We start from the raw sequence: 20,668 nt of genomic DNA on the forward strand, positions 1-20,668 counted from the left end.
AGGCAACATGCAGGTTAGAATAAGAACACTTTTATCCAGTGTGTTTTTAATAGCTCATGAAGCCACAGGTTTCTGGTACCATTTGAAACTTTGGGTGTTACTGTTATGGCAACGGTGCATAGTAACAAAAATAATAATTGTGGCATTGAACATCCTTTTAGAAACTGTACAAAAGTCGTTGGGAGAGCCAGAAGGGGAAGGGATTTGAACTTCATCTTGATGCCATACCATTCCTGACAGCCAAAGCAAAGAGGGACCTGGCAAGTGATGTGAGTACTGATTCAAGTTGAACACACAAGATGGGATTCAGTGTCACCCTAAGGCAGTCATTCCATCTGTGTGAGCATTGGAATGATCTCCCCTCTCCTCCCCCTGTGCGCTGTCCTGGGGGGTTCTCTCTACCCTCCTGAGGAGATCTGGGGATGGTGCAGGGGGAAGAGGAGGCAAGTCCTGTTACATTGGCTTCTGCTTGTGCAGCAGCTTAGTTGAATCTGGTCCATCGTTCCTCTAGGGAGCTAAAGTGTGCCCCTGTGAGCAAGTCTTAGGATCTAATTTAAGGGTAGTGTAGTCTATAGCAAGGATGGGGGACCTGTGACACTCCATATGTTGCTGGAATACAGATGTCATTCCCTCTAACCATTGGCTATGCTTGCTGGGACTGATCATGGGTTCCTCACACCTATGTTACCTGAGCTCCAAATCACAGTACTGAGGACTGACCGAAACAAATAAACCCCAACCGAAATGACCTTGCTGTATGTTCCAGATGTTGCTGTTGTTCGTTTTATTTATATTAATTTGATTTATATCTCACCCTTCTTTCTGAAAGAGCCCAGGACACAGAAAATTATAAAGCAAACAAACACAAAAGATCTCAGAACAGTTACAAGCATTATCTCAGTGAGCGATCTCAGGGTTGTCGGGGCAGTGTCTGTTGGTCAGAGTAAATGGGGGTGTTTTAATTTCCCCCCCTGGAAAATCCACAAAATTTCCTGGGCATCCCACAAAGAACTGCTACTGAAAAGACCCTGTCTTGGGTCACCGCCAGCTGTGTAGAACTCAGCAGTGGCACCACCAACAACAAGGCCTCACCTGCTGAGATTGTTTATATCAGGGAAGGTATTCTTTTAAGTACTTGGATCCCATGTCATTTACAGCTTTATATGCTAGTCCTACCACCTTGAATCTGGCCTAGTAGCTTACTGGCAACCAGTACAGCAGTACAATAGTCTCATCTGGCTGCCCCACTTACTAGTCCAACATCCTGCAATAAGTAGTATTTAGTCTCCCACATTATCAGATATTGACACTTTTATCCCTCAAAACACAGGATTGTCAGGTGGAAAAATGTATTGTGCAAGAAAACTAAGCTATTGAATTACCATTAAACACAATTCTGTGAAAAAATTCAGGGAAAGAACTAAACCCTTGCTACTATGAAAGGTCTTAGGACAGGCTTCCTCAACCTCGGCCCTCCAGATGTTTTTGAGACTACAATTCCCATCATCCCTGACCACTGGTCCTGCTAGCTAGGGATCATGGGAATTGTAGGCCAAAAAGCATCTGGAGGGTTGAGGTTGAGGAAGCCTGTCTTAGGATCTGATTCCCAAGCCTCTGAGTGTAGATATTACCTGAGCTCCATATCTCTGCACCTTTACCTGAAACAATACATTTTATTTAGCTTGTGCTAGTGCTCAAAAGCACAACTTGACCTTTTGATCTGCAACTTTCCAGTACCACTCCAAGATGCTATGACTTATGCAGAAAAAAATAATAATAATACAAAAAACAAACACTGAAAATGTGCTGCCCTTTCATGGTGTGCAAAAGCTGCCCCTCTAGGCATCTACCTCACTCTCCCTAATGGTAGGACCGGTGCTGTCTCCTCAAGCTAAATAATTGACAACCCAAATAACAAAGGAACTATACATGTTTCTTTGCCAAGTGTCTTGTTCTTTGGGGCTACTGGTTCAGTCAAGAAGGTGCAACACTCTCTAATGATGCAATACTATGCATTTTTACTTGGAAGCGAATCTTAGTGTATTCAGTGAGAAATGTGTTTAGGACCTTAGACTGTGGTTCTAAACAAACTTACTAGTGTGAATAAGCCCTGCTGAACACAGTAGGACTTAGATGCATAGGACTGTGCTAATAATGACATAAAACGTAAATCATATGATGCATTTTCAAGTAACACAAAGGCTCCCTGCCCCTGGGATAAAGCAATAAATGAAAAAGATGCTCCTTTTGGAAACATTAAAAAAGAGCATGCAAGCATCCTCATTTTGTGCACTTCAACCACATATAAAAGTTAGTCCTTATTACTTGCTTTCTGCTTTTTGTTGAGCGGGAAAAGTATGCTTTTGATGTACGGATGTGTTGTACTTAGACATATTAAGTGTGCTTGTCAGTAGTTTTGCAGGAGGCCAAAGTGCCTTTTCTGAAGTAGCCTATTAAACCGGTTTATTGAAATGTTCCGTTTACTTCAACCCGATGCTGTTGCTTACAATGGCTTTGAGCTTATTACCTTTCTTTGTACCTATGATCCATTCCCTACCCCCCTTCTTTAACAGGTAAAATACAAGGAGAGTTATGAAAAGACGAGAGGAAAGCTGATTGGGGTGAAAGGTGTGAACGAAGACTCGCAGATGGCTCACTCGCTTCATATGTCGAAGATGCAGAGTGATCTGGAATATAAAAGGGCGTTTGAGAATGTAAAGACCCAGTATAATGTGTCCATGGATATGATAAATATTGTCCATGCCAAGAAAGCTCAGGATTTGGCCACTGATAGGGGATACAAGACAATTCTTCATCGCTATACTGCCTTGCCTACAGATATGAAGGTGGAATGGGCAAAGCGGGCATATGACCTGCAGAGTGATGTAAGTTACACATTGTCTATATTTTAATTATTTATTTTTATTTTTATTATTTAAGATTTATATACCACTTTTTTTTTAAAAAAAACCTCTAAATAGTTTACATAAAAGAATATAAAATATTCATAAGAAAATACCAATTAAATCACCATATGGAAAAGCCTTTCTGGGTTAATCAAATAAATTAAGTGATTTAAATGAGAACTCGCATTCACAGTCAAGTACGGGTTAACTATTATGCTAAGAACACTGTTGCACAGGGTCCTGTGCTATATTATTTCATTATTTGAAAGAGTCACAGACTATGCCAGTCCCTACTCTGGTCTAGTTCAAAATCACTACTAGCTTAAAACATGGCGGCCGTTAGCCATAACGGGGTAAAGAATGGCCACATTCCAAATTAAAGAGAAATTTAAAATACTTGTAGCTTGGCTAGTATGGAGCATATTTCAGTGATAGGTTGACTGAAGCAATCTGCCCTTTCCCTTCTGCTCCAGCTAAAGACCAAAGGACCAGATAAGCTGTCCTTTTCATTTTTAGACACACAAAAAAAGTGATTACATTTGTTCACTGGTGGTTGGTACCCATTGGAACTGGTAGTGCAGAAGACAGGGAGGCCAATAGTAGATGGGAACCAGCAGTCGACTGAGACAGAGCCAATGACAGGTGGAGCCAACTATTGTGGGTTGGCTCCCATCTCCCTCCCTACTGAGTTCTGCAAGGCCAAAGGAGGAAGGTGACAGCCAGGGCTACCTTCTTGCCTTGTTGTTGTAAGGAGGCAGGCAGATGGGGACTGGCTAAGGGCAGGCTGAGGTTGGTGGGGTAGTGCCCTGCTTGCTCTGAGGAACCAGACTCCACTGCATTTATCCTCCAACCCAGCAGTTTGTATAATGTTACGCTAGAACAGGAAATGAAGGAGCCCTGGATGTTGTGAAGCAACTGCAGCTTTTCACACACCTGGTTTAAAGGAATGTTATGCTTCTCCCCCATATTTGGCCGTATAGGTGCAAGATAAAGGTAAACCACAAACACACGCCTATGGAGATGCCTCAAGTTTGATAAGTGGTTACATGTTGTCACACATCACAAGTTCTGGCAAATGTCTACCATCCACCTTAGGGCTGCAATCATGTCTGCGGTTACATGGGAATAGTCTCATTGGACCAAGCGGGACTTACTTACAAGTAAACATGCACAGGAAAGAGTGGAATGTCTGATGAGAAATCTTCCAGAACATTCCTGCACTGTTTTTAGTACTCAATATCCCTGCAGTGTTGATTTAACCACAAACCATTAGCAAGCTATAACAGGAGGGTTTTTTAATATAAAAAAATAAAGCTTTTGAAAAACCTTTTCTTTTAAATCTTATAGCAGAAATGTTTGCTGTTGGTGATATCACCATCTCTTTTCTTAACCCGCCCCCCACTCCCATTTCTACCCACAACTGCAAAGAAGTGGATAAAACAAAAGCAGTCACTAATTTGGCTCAGCTGGTGTTCTGATGTGTGAATTCTTTAGGTGGCATTTTAAATGTGCGAGCAGCAACAATGGGGCATTTTTCTTTTCCTTTTGTCAGAACCGATACAGAGCAGATTTGAACTGGATGAAAGGCGTCGGATGGATCACCACTGGGTCATTAAATGTGAAGCAAGCTAAGAAGGCAGGAGAACTCATTAGTGAGGTGAGATTTCATGACAGCACATAACAAAACTTGCCGCATAATGCGTGCAAAATGTCTGTATAAAATTAAAATAATTTCCACTCAAAGGGGGAAAAGAAAAAGGCATCCCACATGAAAGCCCTCAAAACCAGGAATAGGACTCGTAATTAGAGGGAAGCCAGATACCAAACACAAAACAGTAGGAGTCCATATAGCCTTTGCAAAAACAAAGTAGGTGACAAATGATATCATGAATAATAATGACAATCAAACAATGCTCAATTGCTACCCCACTAGCTTAGGTTTTTTAATGAAGTGAATCAAGAAAAAGCCATATAAGGTGTACTTATAGGCACAGAGAACCTACTTTTAACCAGGTCTCTCTCTCCCCCTCTCTCTCTCTCTCTTACACACACACACACACACACACACACACACACTTCAACAAAGAGCAACAATGCAGCTTGGTGATGATTTTGAACACAATTAAATTGCATCATCCACAGTTAGAGCCTCTGAGATTCTAAAGGGTCCCATCACTGACAATTATATTAATTATGCTAAGAAGGCCTTTATGCACACTCAGATTGAATACAGAGAGGTGAAGATGGTACAATAAGAAGTATATCAATGTCTCAGTCTGAACATAGGTCTTGTAGGAAGTTTATAGTGTTTTAGCCATGGTGGCGCAAAAGAAATGAAAGTGCACGTTCAAAATGCATATGCCACAGATAGGAGTCAGAGCCTCTGTCATACCCACTTGAGTTCAACTCTCTGAAAATATTGTTCATTACTGGCTTCAGTTTCCCATGAAAGCATGCCCCTTGCATCTTCCCTTGATGTAGCGCTTCTTTTACAAGGACACTGCATTTTCAACACCTGAATGACAGCTCCTGGGAAATGTTGCTGTTTTGCCTCCTATTGTTGAATTATTTTGCCTCCAGAAGACCCTGTTAATACAAAATGCTGTTTTGTGTTTCAGGCCATTTGAAAAAGATTTTCCAGTCATGGAACCTTGGGTATTTTAGTAGGCAAAGATCATCTTGAAATATTTTCCTTAAATTTAAGTGAGATTTCTTTTAAGGATTAATAGGTAAAGGTTATTGTTAAATGGAAACAAATATTAATCTGAAAGTTCCTAGGAGATGAAGCTAAGGAAAGAGGAATAATAATTATGTTCACAAATTCACTCTAATCTCAAGCAACCTATGATTTTTTTTCTTTCAAATAGCATGAAAGAGCAGCACAAAATTCACAGCTTTGATCTTTTTCTGCTCAACAGAAGAAGTACCGTCAGCATCCATATGCTTTGAAGTTTACCAGTATTAAAGACACTCCTGAGATGATCCAGGCTAGAATTAGTTATAACCAGGCTGTGGATGTAAGTTATAATGTATATACATTATGATTATAAGAGTGGTATCCTCTTTGAACGACCTCATTGAAACATAGGCTTTCTTTTTCACTCCCTGTCACTGAGATCATTCCTAGGAACCAAGAAATTTGTGTTCTAATCAGATGAACCTTACAAAGGCCACTTTTAATCAGAATGGAAACCTTCCATTCTCCACAGAGCCCAACGAGAAACCCTTGTATAGAACATTTAACATAAATGAACTTTTTTACAGATGCATTTTCAACTGTATTCTGACTGATAACATTTTATATCAGTGAATTAGAATATTTGCAATCTGTAATTGGACCAGTGCTGTATTGTTTTCTTTTGGGAGGTTCCAAATTTAAACCAAAAAATCAGAATAAATAATATCCTCAAACTGGGTATTAAAAAATTCATTCCAGCAGTCGAGTTCACACTCATTCAAGCCAATGAGAATGGGATCCAGTAAGTTCCCTTGTGCTGATGGACAGAGTTTTGATTCATCAGAGGTATTGGCTAATGAAGGGGTGGTGATATCTATGGATTCCCCCATGCAGCCTCTCATTCCACCTTCCATCCTGTTCTAGAGGGTTCACCAACTATCTGAAGGCATTTTTCAGGGGAAGTTGGATTCTGCAGTGGGGAGGAGGACTCTGCCAACATTGCATCTTCTCTATTCTCTTCTAATAGTCTTTGGTGGGTGCCACTGCTTTTGTGAGTGCAAGGGCACCAAGTGGATTCCACCCTATGAAAATGTGTGGTCTGCTTCATAGAGAATTATTCCCATGTGGTCATAGGCATGGCCATGCCTGAGGACAATTGCATGTTGGGGAATGCCTTATCTTGTAGTATTAAACACCACTACTGTGTTACTTATTTAATAATTTACTTAATATGGGTGGGGTATAAATAATAAAGTATTATTATTATTATTATTATTATTATTATTATTATGGGTGTGGGGCTCTGCTAAGATCAAATTGCTCAGACAGCTTCATTTGGGAGAGCTGATCCTTCAAATAATTTCAGTAATTGTAGTAAGAATTGTTTTACATAAGATAACTTTTTAGTGGTCTGTGTGAACCACTGTGGCATATGTAGCAAGCGTCCTATACGGTATTTTTCGTATTTTGCAGAGGATATATAAGGAACACGGAGAGAATGTAAAACATCATTACACCCAAACGGCAGAACTTCCTGAGATCTTTCAAGCTAAACAAAATGCTGTGAATATCAGCGAGGTGAGATTTCATTTTGTGCCGTGTCTTGCAGTGACACCATTTCTTTCAATAACATATTGTTCTTGGAGACTTCTTTACACTCATCATAGCTGGAATTGATAACAATGCATTTGGATTTCTGCATCCTGAGAGCGATCATGTTAAGACTATCTCAGCCCGCATGCAATGACTGTCATTGAAGCATTATCCCATGCCCATATGCCTTAGTTTCCTCCTTTACTTTTAGGAAAGGCAGCACAGGTTTGTGTTATAGGTTCTGTGACTTGGTCTAAAAAGACTTGCTAGGAAGACGCAGAAGAGCTGAGCAACTAGGGCTGAGGTGAAAACTGCTGAAAAAAGAATTTTACCAATCTTTATCTGAGTCAGAGAATAAATGGGGTGGGGTATAGTGGAAAATTTTGCTGACAGGTTCATAGGGAGAGGGATTACTTCATTTTCTTTATATGCAGCAAAACAAATTCCTTCCAGTAGCACCTTAAAGACCAACTAAGTCAGTTCTTGGTATGAGCTTTCGTGTGCATGCACACGAAAGCTCATACCAAGAACTGACTTAGTTGGTCTTTAAGGTGCTACTGGAAGGAATTTGTTTTGTTTTGACTATGGCAGACCAACACGGCTACCTATCTGTAACTTTATATGCAGCATCAGTGACCGGCCACCATTTTCTTTACGTCAGGATGCTTCTGATACAGCATCATTCTGGGCCATTGTGGGGAGGGAAATGGCAGCTGACACGAACATTTGTGCCCCCATATGAACACTGGCAATTACCATTTCCGTTAGTGTCCGGCTGCCATTACCCCCCCCCCCCCATGATGCCTTGGAACAGTACTGCATCTGAAGTACTTTGTTTAAGAAAACATCCATATTATTGCCACTGCCTCTGGTGGTAGCAGCAAAATGATGCACAAAAGAAAAAGCAACTGCCGCTGCTGAAGGCAAGTGCTCTCTGAAAATATGGCCTCCATGTGTTGCTGCCTGCAGATGGAGTCATGGAATTATAACTCGGTGGGTTGTATCCCTGATTTTTCCGTTTAAACTTACTGGATTAAATCCAGACGAACATAGTTGGACTTGGGTTCCCATAGAAACCAGTAGAGCTTAAGGCATTTGCCCTATTGATTTCATTGTAACCTTAGTTCAAATAACTGGGCCTGGATCCAGCACACTGTCATCAGTGAAGTGCAGCGTTGGAAGAGAGCTGTGACCCTGAAGTGCACAAGATGAGCCTAAAGGTATATTTGCCAAAACTAGGAACAAGGAAATTAATGCAGGTTTCTTTCTCGGCATAGGTTCATATGCATATGATTGGGGAAAGAGCTTCACACTGTTCCGATTTACTGTCTTAAAACAGATTTGCTACAAGGAATCCTGGAAGAAGATGCAAGATGGGGGTTATAAACTGAAACTGGATGCCATTCCTTTCCAGACAGCAAAGGCTTCCACTGAGATTATAAGTGATGTAAGTTGATTTAATAGCAATATTGACTGGTACAAAATGGGAGATCTTAGCTGATAAAATTCTCCAGGGGGCAATTGGCATGGACAGTGGGAAGGCAGAAAAAAACCCTGTGTCTTATGTTTGAAGAGAAAATACAACCAGCTCTTGATGATCTCTACAAATTGTGTGACTGGACTAAAAAAGCAGACATAATTCAGTGTTAAGTAAGTGTATCCTGATGTGTGTTAGGTGTCAGGGAGAGTCTTATCTATGCCAGCTGGACAGCATTAAGCCTCTGACATTAGGTACATAATGATAAATTCGTGTTTTCCTGAGTTTAATACTTATTTGAAATATTTCTTTACCGTCCTTCATGATCAAATTCGCATTAACAAATTGGCTACAATTAAACTGGGGGAAAAACCTGGGGTTTAGTGAAAATAGGACCCTAATGTGCAGTGGTGTAGCAAAGCCAAGTGGAACATTAACAAGGGTCTTGGACAGGCTAGGAAAAAAAGCAGCATATAACCTGCATCCTTCCTTAGCTCAAGAGCTGTAAGATAAACACAGAAAAGTATTTTTGCTACCATGCTTTGAAATAATCATATCCCTTGAGTCAAAAATAATGTTAAAGGAGTCCTGAATGGAGAAGCCTTCTCTCTTATGGCCTGTTGGGATAAAAGAACTCTTGGGTTTTATTAAATAATAAATATATATCTTTAAATAAAATTATTTTATTAAATGTACAACAAACGCAACCAACAGAGTATTCTGAAAATTCAACAAAAGAGAAAAAACAACAATTGAGCATGGTCAGGTATAAGGTATTGATGCAAAAGATATAAAGAAAAATATAACAAGAGACTTGTACAAAAGAGGCAATTCAGCAGTATTCTAAGATAAGACATAAACAGCAGATCAAAAACTCATATAATCAAAAATAGTGCCATATGATACTTTATTTGGTTGGAATTACAGTCATACCTTGAGTTACAGATGCTTCGGGTTGCGCACCGTGCTGAACCTGGAAGTATCAGAACTGGTTACTTCTGGGTTTCGGCACTTGTGCATGCACAGAAACACCGAATCGCGACCTGTGTGTGCACGGACTGTGCACACTGCGAATGTGCTTCCCGAGCGTCCACTGTATATGAATTCATTGTGCCTGAAACTGGGTAGCACGCTGTTTTTTTAAAATGTTCCTTCTGCAGATTCTGCTGAAATTATAGCCCTCTTCAGAAATGACAAACCTACATTCATTCGATGCCTGAGTGCGAATGAAGGCTTCACCAACTAGCTTTGCCCACCAGAGCTTGCTGCGCATGCAGTGCAAATGTTTTCAGTAGGGAAGCCTTTAACATGTACAACTGTATATACTATGGTTTCCGTGTCATCTGGAACCACAGTCAAGAAAAGGTCTAGATTGCAAGGAGCCTGGGCGAGTGTGTGTGATGTCTTCCCTGCTCCAGACGTTCCCACTGAATGCGTGGATTCCAGGGGGCAGGGCTAGTTGGCACAGCTCCACTCCCTACATTGATTGAATTGGCAGGTGCAATTTTTAATGAGGGCCTCTCTCTTAGTGAAACAAAGTTTCTTCTACTTAGTAGATATAAACTGAAATTTCAAACTCCCAATCCTTTTTTTAAAAAAGCAGAATATGCCTATTTTAATGCAGGTTTGGATCTTTATTTAAAATACTGGCTGAGAAGACTAGAAAAAGTAATGCTGTGGTGGCCAGTATGTTTCTGTAAATCCTCATCCCTTTGCTTCATTTTTTCCCTCTTTCCTCAGTACAAATACAAGGAAGCATTTGAGAAAATGAAAGGACAGATGATTGGCTCCTGTGGCTTGGAAGATATTAACATTTCTCATTCTGTACATGCAGCTTTGCTGCAGAGTGATGTGAGTATCACAGGGCATGGAAGATGAACCTAGAATAAACATAGCTCAGCACGACAGATGACCTTTGATAGGTACTTTGAATGATGGAACACTTCCTTTTGAGTTGGCAGTACTCTTACAACAGCAGCACAATTTGTTTATCCATATTGGGCAGGACTCACCTAAGGAGTCCCATCAGTGGAAGCTGGTGCAAGAGGGCTTCCCTCCCATGGGCAGGCACTAAAACCCAGACTTAACAATGGCTATGGGAGATAAGAAGCAGCCTGCAGGCTTATAAATGTCTTCCTGCTCCGCTTGCATGGTCAAACTCTTACCTTCTCCTTCGAACCATCCCCAGTTCCTTTTCAGAGCAATTGATGGTATATCATTATATCTGAAATTTGGTTAACTGTGTTGGTGAGGCTCATTAGACAACAACGAGAAACTGAGCCTTTAGTGTCATTGGAACAACCCGCCAATAGGGATTCAGCAGGTGCCAACTTTAAAATGCCTGGTGAAAACTTTTCTATTCCTCCAGGCCTGTCAATGCAGGCTCTTAAGAGTACACTGCCTGCCCCACCCCAATGGTCTATTGATGCTTGTTTTTAATATATTTTTAACTTTTTATGATTTTATTGTTTGGTTTTATGTTTTTATCCTGTTAAAAACCACTGTGATGTGATATATATATTGGTATATGTACATTTATTATATAAATATAATAAATAAATACACACTAGCCACACCTGACATTTCTGATTTCCTAACCTTCTCACTGTCACGATCCAGATGTCTGTATAATGTGCACACTGCACAATAGGCACTACAGAATGAGGCTGCCTGAGTTTTCTTTGCTGTTCCATGTATGTGTTGTAAGCAGATAAATTCAATAGAATGTTAAGCAGGTTTGGGTTTAAGCCATGGCGTTGAAATAACAGTATTTCTTCCTTCTTTTTCCCCCTTCCCTAGGTAAATTACAGGAAAGCTTTTGGCCTTCAGAAGTCTCAGTTCCGCCTGCCCTTAGACATGGTGAATCTGGTACATGCCAAAAAAGCCCAGTCTTTGGTCAGTGATCAGGAATACAGACAGTGGCTTCATGATTATACTTCTCTGTCTGAAGATGTTAGGCTGAGGTGTGCCAAGAATGCTTATAAATTACAGAGTGAGGTAAATGAAGTTATTCTTGAAGCCTTTAACATGGGGGGGGGGGGGGACTGCGACACTGTGGTTTTATGCTTTGTCTGTCTCTCAGTATCAGTGACCAGAAATGGTTTTTATTGCACAGTTTCACTTTAATGGTCTTTCCATCTGAAATTAGGAGGTAAAAACCGCGATAATCTACAATTTTCTTATAGACTATTTATATTGAGCTTCTCTTCCTCTCTTTCCCTCCCCCCATCTCTCTGTAATAGATATAAGTATGTACAAAGTAAACACATGAACACAGAATCTGAAAATATAATTCCAATATGCTCGAATGATACAGACGTCTTGAGTAGCAGATGTTACTTCTAACGAATGCATTTAGATGGCTATATTGCCTCTCCTATTCCACGTTGTAAATTACTTTTGATTGGTTTCCCATAGAATTTATACAGGTCTGACTTGAACTTTATGAGAGGAGTTGGCTGTATTACACCAGGGGCCTTAGAGATTGAAGCAAAGAAGAAAGCTTCTGAACTCATCAGCGAGGTAACAAAAGAGGGTTTTGATTTTTTCACTACAAACAAGAGTTTGCCAGATGTCTGTGTAAAACTGGGCTGGCAAAGTAACTCCCTGGATTAAGGGTGGGCTCCCTTCCTCACCCTCCCTCTTTATTTGATCACTCAATTCATGTCCTGGGTGAACTCAATGGAGTTCAAGGTTTTTCAGACCTTGCTAACTACTTTCACAAACTTTCTATTCTGTAATCAGGACCCAAGTGGTTGGTACGTTAGGGTGAACCTTTATAGAAGGAAATGTTCCTTTCCAGATGAAAGAGAGGCTGTGTTCTGTTATTAGACACAGAATCACATTTCTCAAAACCCAGGTGGCTCCATATAAGTGGCTTGGAGAGAGAATTTCTCCTTCTCCCCATCTCTGTTCTTTTTCTTTTTCTTTATTAACTCTCATCACATCTAGTTTGGCCCAGAGTTTGTCTCCAATGATCACATATGTCTCTTTCGTTTCTGGGACTTTTCTTTTGCAGAGCGCGCGCGCGCGTGCGCGCACACACACACACACAAGTTCAAGCTTCGCACGAACCTTGTTGAAGAGCAAAATTCCCATTGGTTTTAGCTGAGCTATATTATACTCCTGGTCAGGAATTTCCTTAGGTTTTCCTCTTTGCTGTTACCTTCCATCATTTTCTGTCTGGGCTCACGAGTCATATCTCTATGACATAGTCCTAACTTCACTGAAACCAAGTTCCTCATTGCATTTTCAAAAAGCTGATAATTGTAATGAGAGCCAGAATTTCTCCCTTTCAGAATAAAAGTGCCCAGATTTTAAAATCTAAAACAAGACACAAAAAGTACTGCTGAACAGGCCACTTGGTCTGAAGGCACACCCAGCAAAATGCCCTTCATAAGCCCATTGCACCCTGTCAGCCATGGGCTTACCAGACACAGTTAGTTAGTACACAGTGGGAAATAGTGTATTTCTGTTTCTGTATTGCCATTCTCTATTCCGTTGGTGGACTATGAACCAACATTCCTGGTGACTCAGGCTGAAATGTAACTCACAACCTAAAACATTCTTCTCACATTGAAACTCTACCCTGGCCCAGGTAGCTTGCACGTGAGCAGTTCATATTTATTTTTATTTAATTAATTACTCATTCAATTTTTTTAAATAAAAGAAATCACCCTACATCCTAACAGATTCCAGAGCAATGCACAATACAATATAGTTAAAGTAGCCCCTACCATTTTAGCACATTTTTTTAATATCCCAGAAGCTAAAAATGCCTCCTGCTTTCCATATATATCTGCCATAACCACCTTTCAGAGACAGGTCGCGAGCACACTTCAGCAGTGGTACTGCCAACTGGTCCTTGCATTTATGGGGTCTTCCGAACTTAATAAATAGACATGGATCCAGCAGTGAGTTAGGAGCATGGGATTAAATTGGCACAGAGGTCACCGAACCAATCTTTTTTTGCTGACCCCATTGTAAAGTCTAAATCACCAGGAGCATTAAAAATACAATGTCCTCATCTCAAAATGTAACGTAGCTTCTGCATTTCTCTTCCTTTGTGTGTGAATTCAGAGTAAATACCGTCAGCAGCCGAATTCCTTCAAGTACACATCGGTGACAGACTCTCCTGGCCTCCTTCATGCAAAATTCAGCAATATGATTGCTAATGAGGTAGGCTCTGCTAACGTGGATCAGAAAATATGCTGTTTAAAATGCAATGAGCTGAGGAGGGAGTAGGGAAGCAGGCTCTGAGAAATATAATACATCAAAAGGAGAGAAGAAGGCATCATCGATTTATCCTTTAGCATAGTTAGATCATTTTTTATTATTCCTGGACAAACATTTAGTATCATTTTGTCAATCAGATTTGCTCCTTTAAAACAAAACAACGGCAAAAATAAAATAAAACTAAAAATCAGAGCAGCCATTTGATATGAATTCATGCAACTGGCTTTCTTTTTGTACTTGAAAGCAGCCATAATGCAAAGAAATGCAAAGAAGGAGCACACAAGGAGGACAGTCTTCATGATGGTTAATGTGTGAGGTGCTGAATAATTCGTTCAGGAACCCACTTAATGCACCTGAGGCCAAGAATCTTGTTTCTGATTTTTCAAAAACATACAGATGGCCTTGCAAATTCATTATGCCATTAAAAAAAGAGGAGGGGGTTGGAATCACATTTGGGAGCTGACATGCTCCAAACTGTGAACTTCCTTTTTTAAGAAAATGTTCATGGCATTTTTCACAGCAATATTGAATGTTCCTAGAGATGTCATCAAACAAGGCTCTTAAGAGTTAACGGGATGTTACCCGTTAACATCCTCTGCCATCAGAGCTCTATTTATTATTGCCAGTCTGAAGCTGGCTCATACCAGTGTTTGACGAACGTCAGCCTTGCTTTGGTAGGTTTGTAGCCCTTAGCAACTCATTTTGTGGCATCAGTTAGACTAGTTAATTAAAGCATTTTGATGGACTACAATAGTGCCCCAGATTACTTCCAATGCAAGTACCGTATTTTTCGCACTACAAGACACACCCAACCATAAGACGCACCTAGTTTTAGAGGGGGAGAACAAGAAAAATAATAATTCTCTTCCTCTCTGTGCAGCGCCCCTTCAGCGAAGCAGCAGGATAAGCGGAGCCACTTCCATTTCTCCTCCCACTTCGCTGAAGGGGCGCTGTGCAGAGAAGGAAAGCTGCACAGCGCCTCTCCACCACACCGCCCCCTCTTTCCCTCCTGGCTTCAGCAAAAGCAACGGGAAGCGCTCCAGAGGCCTCCCGCTGCTTTCGCTGAAGCCATGGAGCCTGCATTCGCTCCATAAGACGCACACACATTTCCCCTTACTTTTTAGGAGGGGGAAAGTGCGTCTTATAGAGCGAAAAATGCGGTACTTCTATCAGCAGCAGAAGTCATATTGGATTGTGTGCGGGAACTGCTGGTAAGCTGTCCACTCTGCATGAGAGAAAAGCAAGCATGCCTCTTTTATCAGAGTGCCGACCTTAGCTGGGCTATATAGCTTTTTAGATAATTTGTCATGCACTATTGAACCCTGTATTTCTTAAAAAACACTTCTTCTTTTACCTTTTTAAACCTATGGTTTTACCTGTGAATGTTTATAGGGATGGGTGTATGCAATCATTTATCCTGGGGTAGACAACTTAGTTCCCTCCAACTGCTCTTGGACTCTCATCAACTGTCCAGTTGGCCATGCTGGCTGGGCTGATGGGAGTTGGGCTCCAAAGACATCCAGCTGACTAATATGCACCCTCTGTAGCTAGACTTTTTTCAGGCAAAACAATTTTACGTTGAAACATTCAACTCTGCAAGACTGCAGTTCTGTACATAGACATCTGAGAGTAAGTCCCATTGAACTTAATGAGACTTGCTTCTGAGTAGATGCGTACAGAGCTGCACTGTCGGACATTTTCTCAGAAAAAGAAAGAATTCCAGTATGCTAGTATAAATATATTCATTCATTTTCTTTTAAATCTATCCCAGCGCCTCTACAAGGCAGCAGGGGAGGACACTTTGCATCACTGCACCGTGACTTTGGGCCTGCCTGAATTTGAAAGGGCGAGAACAAATGCTATCAATCTCAGTGAGGTAAGTGCTTGGATCTATGCTATCCTACCCCCCTTTTGCCCTGAAATCATTGGGCATCCCTCCTATTGTAGGCGTGATAAGTGTACAACCACAAAGACTGTATTTTGCAGCCTTGAAGAGCTGTTCAAGTTGATTACTTGTTTATTAAGACTTTTCAAGGCGGTAAGATATTACCTTGCCATCTGGCTGAAACATATGAATTGCATTTTATATTTGCTGCTGAATTTGTGTTTTTCAGTATTGAATGAATCTAGGTGTTGTTGCTTTCATCTGTGGTTTTTTCACATTCTCATTGCACTTTCATATGGAAACCATAATTAATTTGTGTTGGTGGTGGTGCTGAGTTCTGCAAATGATTTTTGCTTTGTCGGGTAAACAAATGGTGACTTTTAGAGTGTTGGGACTGTGACCTGGGAGACTAGGGTTCAAATCCTCACTCAGCCATGAAGCTCACCTTGGGCTAGTCACCATCTCTTACACAGGGTTGTTGTGAGGATGAAATAGGGAGGTGGAGAACCATGTATACAACCTTGAGATTCTTGGAACATAAAGGTGGTATATAAATGTAGTAAATCAATAAATATCTCCTGGTGTAATGTGTGGCTAGAAATTAAAGACTGCATTGATGATAGTTTTTGTAATTATCTGAAATATGATATTGTAATGATATTATAATTATGATATGGTATCAGTTATTCTTTGAACTGGGTATAGGCTGGTATATAAATTCAATAAATAATGAGTGCAGCAATTTCAGAGTATGTAAATAAACTTGACAGGAGAGGATGGAGACTGCACTAGCCAAAGGACAAGTAAGGAGAAAAGAAGGCAGGCTTTATTTACTTACCTAATAGCTTCCGGATGATAGAGAGGGTTAGTAGTACACCTCTAGTATCTTCAAGATCCAGTACAGGTCCATGTTGTCATATTGGCTATATGGTTGCTAAGAATTCTCTTTGTGATGCCCAACCCAAACCCCAGCTGTGGAGGCATAATCCCCATGCCAGCACATAATGCAGCTCAATAATTCAGAACAATTAGATTCCCTCCTGGCCCCTTCCCCTGATTCAGGTCCCACCTTTATGGTTGTGAGGAACTGGCATGATGTGCAGGGGTCCTTGCATTAAAAAGCTGGCCATGGCTTCCTCACTTGTCCTGTGTCAAGCCTTTGCTTGAGTCGTCATTGCTTACAGAGCCATTGGCACTTATCATTCTGCACACATGCTGCAAGGACAATACCATGCCCAAACGGTTGTCATTTTTTAATTGCATTGTTGTGACTGTATTTGCTTTGACTGGGGCTTCCTACAATAGGGTAAAAAAGAAAAGAAAAACAAAATCTAGATGTGCTTGCTAACTCTATACAACAACCAAGAGAAGGTTTCTTCTGTCAATTTACTTGCACTTTAAAATTTAAAGTTGCCATTTCCACTTTAGGCAAAATACAGGGAGTCTTGGCATAATCTCCGCGCTCAAGGCTACAAGCTGACAATGGAAGCAATCCCTTTCCAGACTGCCAAGGCCTCAAGAGAAATTGCCAGTGATGTGAGTTGAATTATGCAGCCTTCCATCTTGCCCGATTTTTGTTAACTTCATGTAATACATCGTCTAAAGCAGATTATACCGAATTAAAGCAGCACCATAATCATGTGAGACAAGGATGTGAGACAGAATATATTAGTTATGAATGAGATTCTTTGTGTGAATTAAAAAAAAAAAAAGAGTCACTGTTAATCAGAAGCCAAGGCATGCTGAAGATCTTGCGATGGGAATTGGAGAAGGAAAAAGTATCTCTGGATACTCAGTTCCAATTTATCCAAAGTATCCAAAATACTACCTGTCTATGCAAATATTTAATCCATTCCTTTGTTTCCTTGAATATTCCACCAAAGCAATTAGGGGCAACGAAAGAAAAATAAAGTTAAGCATGCATGAAAGGGCTCAGAGTATTGGTGTATCCATTCGGATGTCTTTCTGCATTCATTTTATACCAATGAATTCAGAGATACTAAGCAGCCAAAGGTAATTCTCAACTTTTCTGAAAAATCTCTTAGAAAATCAAGCATTTAGGCTGCACCCAAACAGTGGTACATCTAGATGACTTTAGACTCTGGGCTTAAGGGTCTTGCATGGGGGTTGGGGTTTTTAGATGACCATGTGTATTACCTCAGTTGTGAAGCACACAATTAACATTTCTCTTCTCCCCCTCCACACATTGAAGCCCATGCCTCACAACTCCTGATACATTACAGTAAAATACCAAACAAAATATAAAGATATATTCTGAGCATTTTTGCATTAAAAAAACCCCTGTCTTAAATCATATCACTGCCATGACTGCAGACATAAAATGGTATTAGCTTCTCCCTTCTGGATGCTGCTTGTATTTGGGAACAAGCACCATTTTGTTATAAGAAAAGATACGTAATATCATTTAAAGTAAAAATGTTAAAATGAGACTCTTTAATCATGTCCATGCCTGACTGGATGTCACCTGAGTATAAAAGGTTATATATAAAAATACAAATAGAAGTTGCTTTGGTGGGCCCTGCATGCCTATGCCAGCCTAGGTGCTGATGCTGAACTGTCTCTGTCATCCACAATACTCTGGGTGGTCATGTGGTACAGCCCCAGACTTCAGCCCCGAGGTTCAGTCCTACCTGGGCTGAGCAACACCAGAAGTTGTGTGCATATACAGGACTGCCAGCTTTGAGCCCATCGCTGCTGCCAAAGTCCAATGGGAAACTTGTTTGTTGAGAGAACTCCGTAAGAATGTTAGACTCTGTCTGTTGACTCTCGAACTGTTGTCTCACTGTAGGGAAAGTTACATCCAGTCCTGGCTGTTCCATGTTTATCTAAACATGGGATGTCCCATATTGCCCAATCCATCCGTTAAAAGAATTAGTGTTTTGGCTGCAGCGATACCACTTTCACTAAAACATAGGGCATCCTGTCCAATGAACATAATACCTCCTTAATGCCATGGTGTTTTTTTTTATGTTGCAGTGACAATGGCCATGCAGAAACATGCATGCGCGATCCAGCCTTATAACAGTGGCAAAACTCTTTCTTCTTCCAAATATTTTCTAAACTATCCTTGCTTAGCTTTAGACCACGTAAAGGGAAAAAAGTTCTGTTTCGGAATATGGTTGTTCAGAGCCATGAATGAAAGATGCAACGGAAGGAAAGATAGACCTGTAATGTGAATTGCATGTGTCTCTTGCATTGAATTTTACATTGCTAATTCTCCTTTCCATCTCTCTCTGTCTCACAGTTACCTAGGCATAATACCTACTTTTAAAGGATCTGAAAAGCATGAATGCCCGCTAAACAGCATTTCCTTTCCTTTTGCAGCTTCAATATAAGCATAGCTTTGTTAAGGAGAGAGGGAAGCACATAGGTGCCAAGAGCGTTTTGGATGATACCAACCTGCTGCACTGCTTGTATGCTGCAAAGCTACAGAGTGAGCAAGAGTACAGGAAAGGATCCCGAGGTACCAGTTCTCAGTACCACCTGCCTTTGGACATGGTGAACCTGGTCCATGCCAGGAAGGCCCAGAACCTAGCGAGTGACCAGGATTACAGGAAGAGGCTGCACGAATATACAGTGCTCCCCGAGGACTTGAAGATGAAGTGGGCCAAGAGAGCCCACCTGTTGCAGAGTGAGGTAAAGAAAGATACTGTTTAGACCTTAATATAAATAGTACTCACAAGGCGATGGCCTGTTTGATTTTGTGACTGTGATTAGCTAAAAAAAGGGGGGGGGGCGGACGGTGAACCGATGCCGTGAGTGAGAAAGAAAGACAACTATTTGCTTCAAAAATGTGCCTGTCAAATCCCACATATGCCTACATGGCTTTCGGGATTCTGTTGCTAATTGAGCTCAGAATGTGATGAGGCGGCTATTGTTCCATTCAAAACCAATCGCAGAAGCTTGTCTAGATGAACAGTGGAAATGCCATTGAGAGGAACCTAGGCCTCAATCAAAGCCCAAGCGTGTCTGCAACCTGTTTGCCTTACTTTACTATAAGACTCAACTCTATATTGCAACAAAAGGCAACTTGAAAGAGCTCTGTATGCTTTATCTCTTCAATGAAAGCCTCCGAGAAAACGGAAGAATCCCTGTTGGATTTTCCTCTAAGTGTAACAAATGTACCAATTGCATTTGTTCTTTTCCTGAGGTGAGACAAAGGCAATCTGCTGCAGAAACTGGGAGATCCCAAACTATAAAGCCACCCATTAACATGAGGTTTAGCTATTGCATTAAGAGGGGGCTTCAGAATTCTTTCTGCTCTGCTTTGATAGAGACATGGACTTTTACACTTGGATATTAACTACTAGACAGAATATTTAAAAAGGATATGCTGCCAACGGCTTAACTATCTAAGTTTTGGCTTCAGGCTGCAGGTAGAGGGTGGAATACACTTAAGGAGCCCCATCAATGGAATTCTTGAGAAAGGGCTTCCTGGTAATCTATTGAATCACATTGTACAACATCTAGCATACGGATTAAGTTGTCACCCCAATTTATTTTAGCTTGCTGTAAAATCTCCACTTTTAATAAGAAGCAACCACAATATTGTAATCCAGCTGATAAACCGAGTTACGAATACTTGTGTTGGTTTTGCGCAAAATAATTTGCATCCCCGAATTGGTCCTTCCTTTTAAAATAGCTTTGTACAGGTTTCAGTACCAACAGGTGGCATCACTTCTTGCTTATGGTTATGTTGATTCAGTTGTGGGAGCTCCTTTTGTATCTTGTATATGATGCATTATTTAATTCCAAAAGGAATGGATGAATGCAAAGAAGCTAGGCTCAATGAGATGATGTATGCGTGGAAAAGACAAGACAAAATTTTTAATACAACTCGAGGAGTCATCGCTAGGCCAAAAACAAAAAATAAA

General features: G+C 40.7%; 1 protein-coding gene across 1 annotated transcript in view; it reads left to right on the forward strand.

The window, feature by feature from the left end:
* Positions 1 to 20,668, forward strand: part of NRAP (nebulin related anchoring protein) — a 63,590-nt gene that overhangs the window by 31,920 nt on the left and 11,002 nt on the right. Inside the window, exons 23-35 of the mRNA XM_081863017.1 lie at positions 162 to 269; positions 2,574 to 2,885; positions 4,459 to 4,563; positions 5,825 to 5,923; positions 7,057 to 7,161; positions 8,516 to 8,623; positions 10,394 to 10,504; positions 11,453 to 11,650; positions 12,071 to 12,175; positions 13,733 to 13,831; positions 15,660 to 15,764; positions 17,202 to 17,309; positions 19,119 to 19,430. Coding sequence (XP_081719143.1) covers positions 162 to 269; positions 2,574 to 2,885; positions 4,459 to 4,563; positions 5,825 to 5,923; positions 7,057 to 7,161; positions 8,516 to 8,623; positions 10,394 to 10,504; positions 11,453 to 11,650; positions 12,071 to 12,175; positions 13,733 to 13,831; positions 15,660 to 15,764; positions 17,202 to 17,309; positions 19,119 to 19,430 — 1,875 coding nt within the window. The remainder of the gene's footprint in view (positions 1 to 161; positions 270 to 2,573; positions 2,886 to 4,458; positions 4,564 to 5,824; positions 5,924 to 7,056; positions 7,162 to 8,515; positions 8,624 to 10,393; positions 10,505 to 11,452; positions 11,651 to 12,070; positions 12,176 to 13,732; positions 13,832 to 15,659; positions 15,765 to 17,201; positions 17,310 to 19,118; positions 19,431 to 20,668) is intronic.

Source organism: Podarcis erhardii (assembly GCF_964252035.2).
Source record: "Podarcis erhardii genome assembly, chromosome: 5".
In the NCBI taxonomy this organism is placed as follows: domain Eukaryota; kingdom Metazoa; phylum Chordata; class Lepidosauria; order Squamata; family Lacertidae; genus Podarcis; species Podarcis erhardii.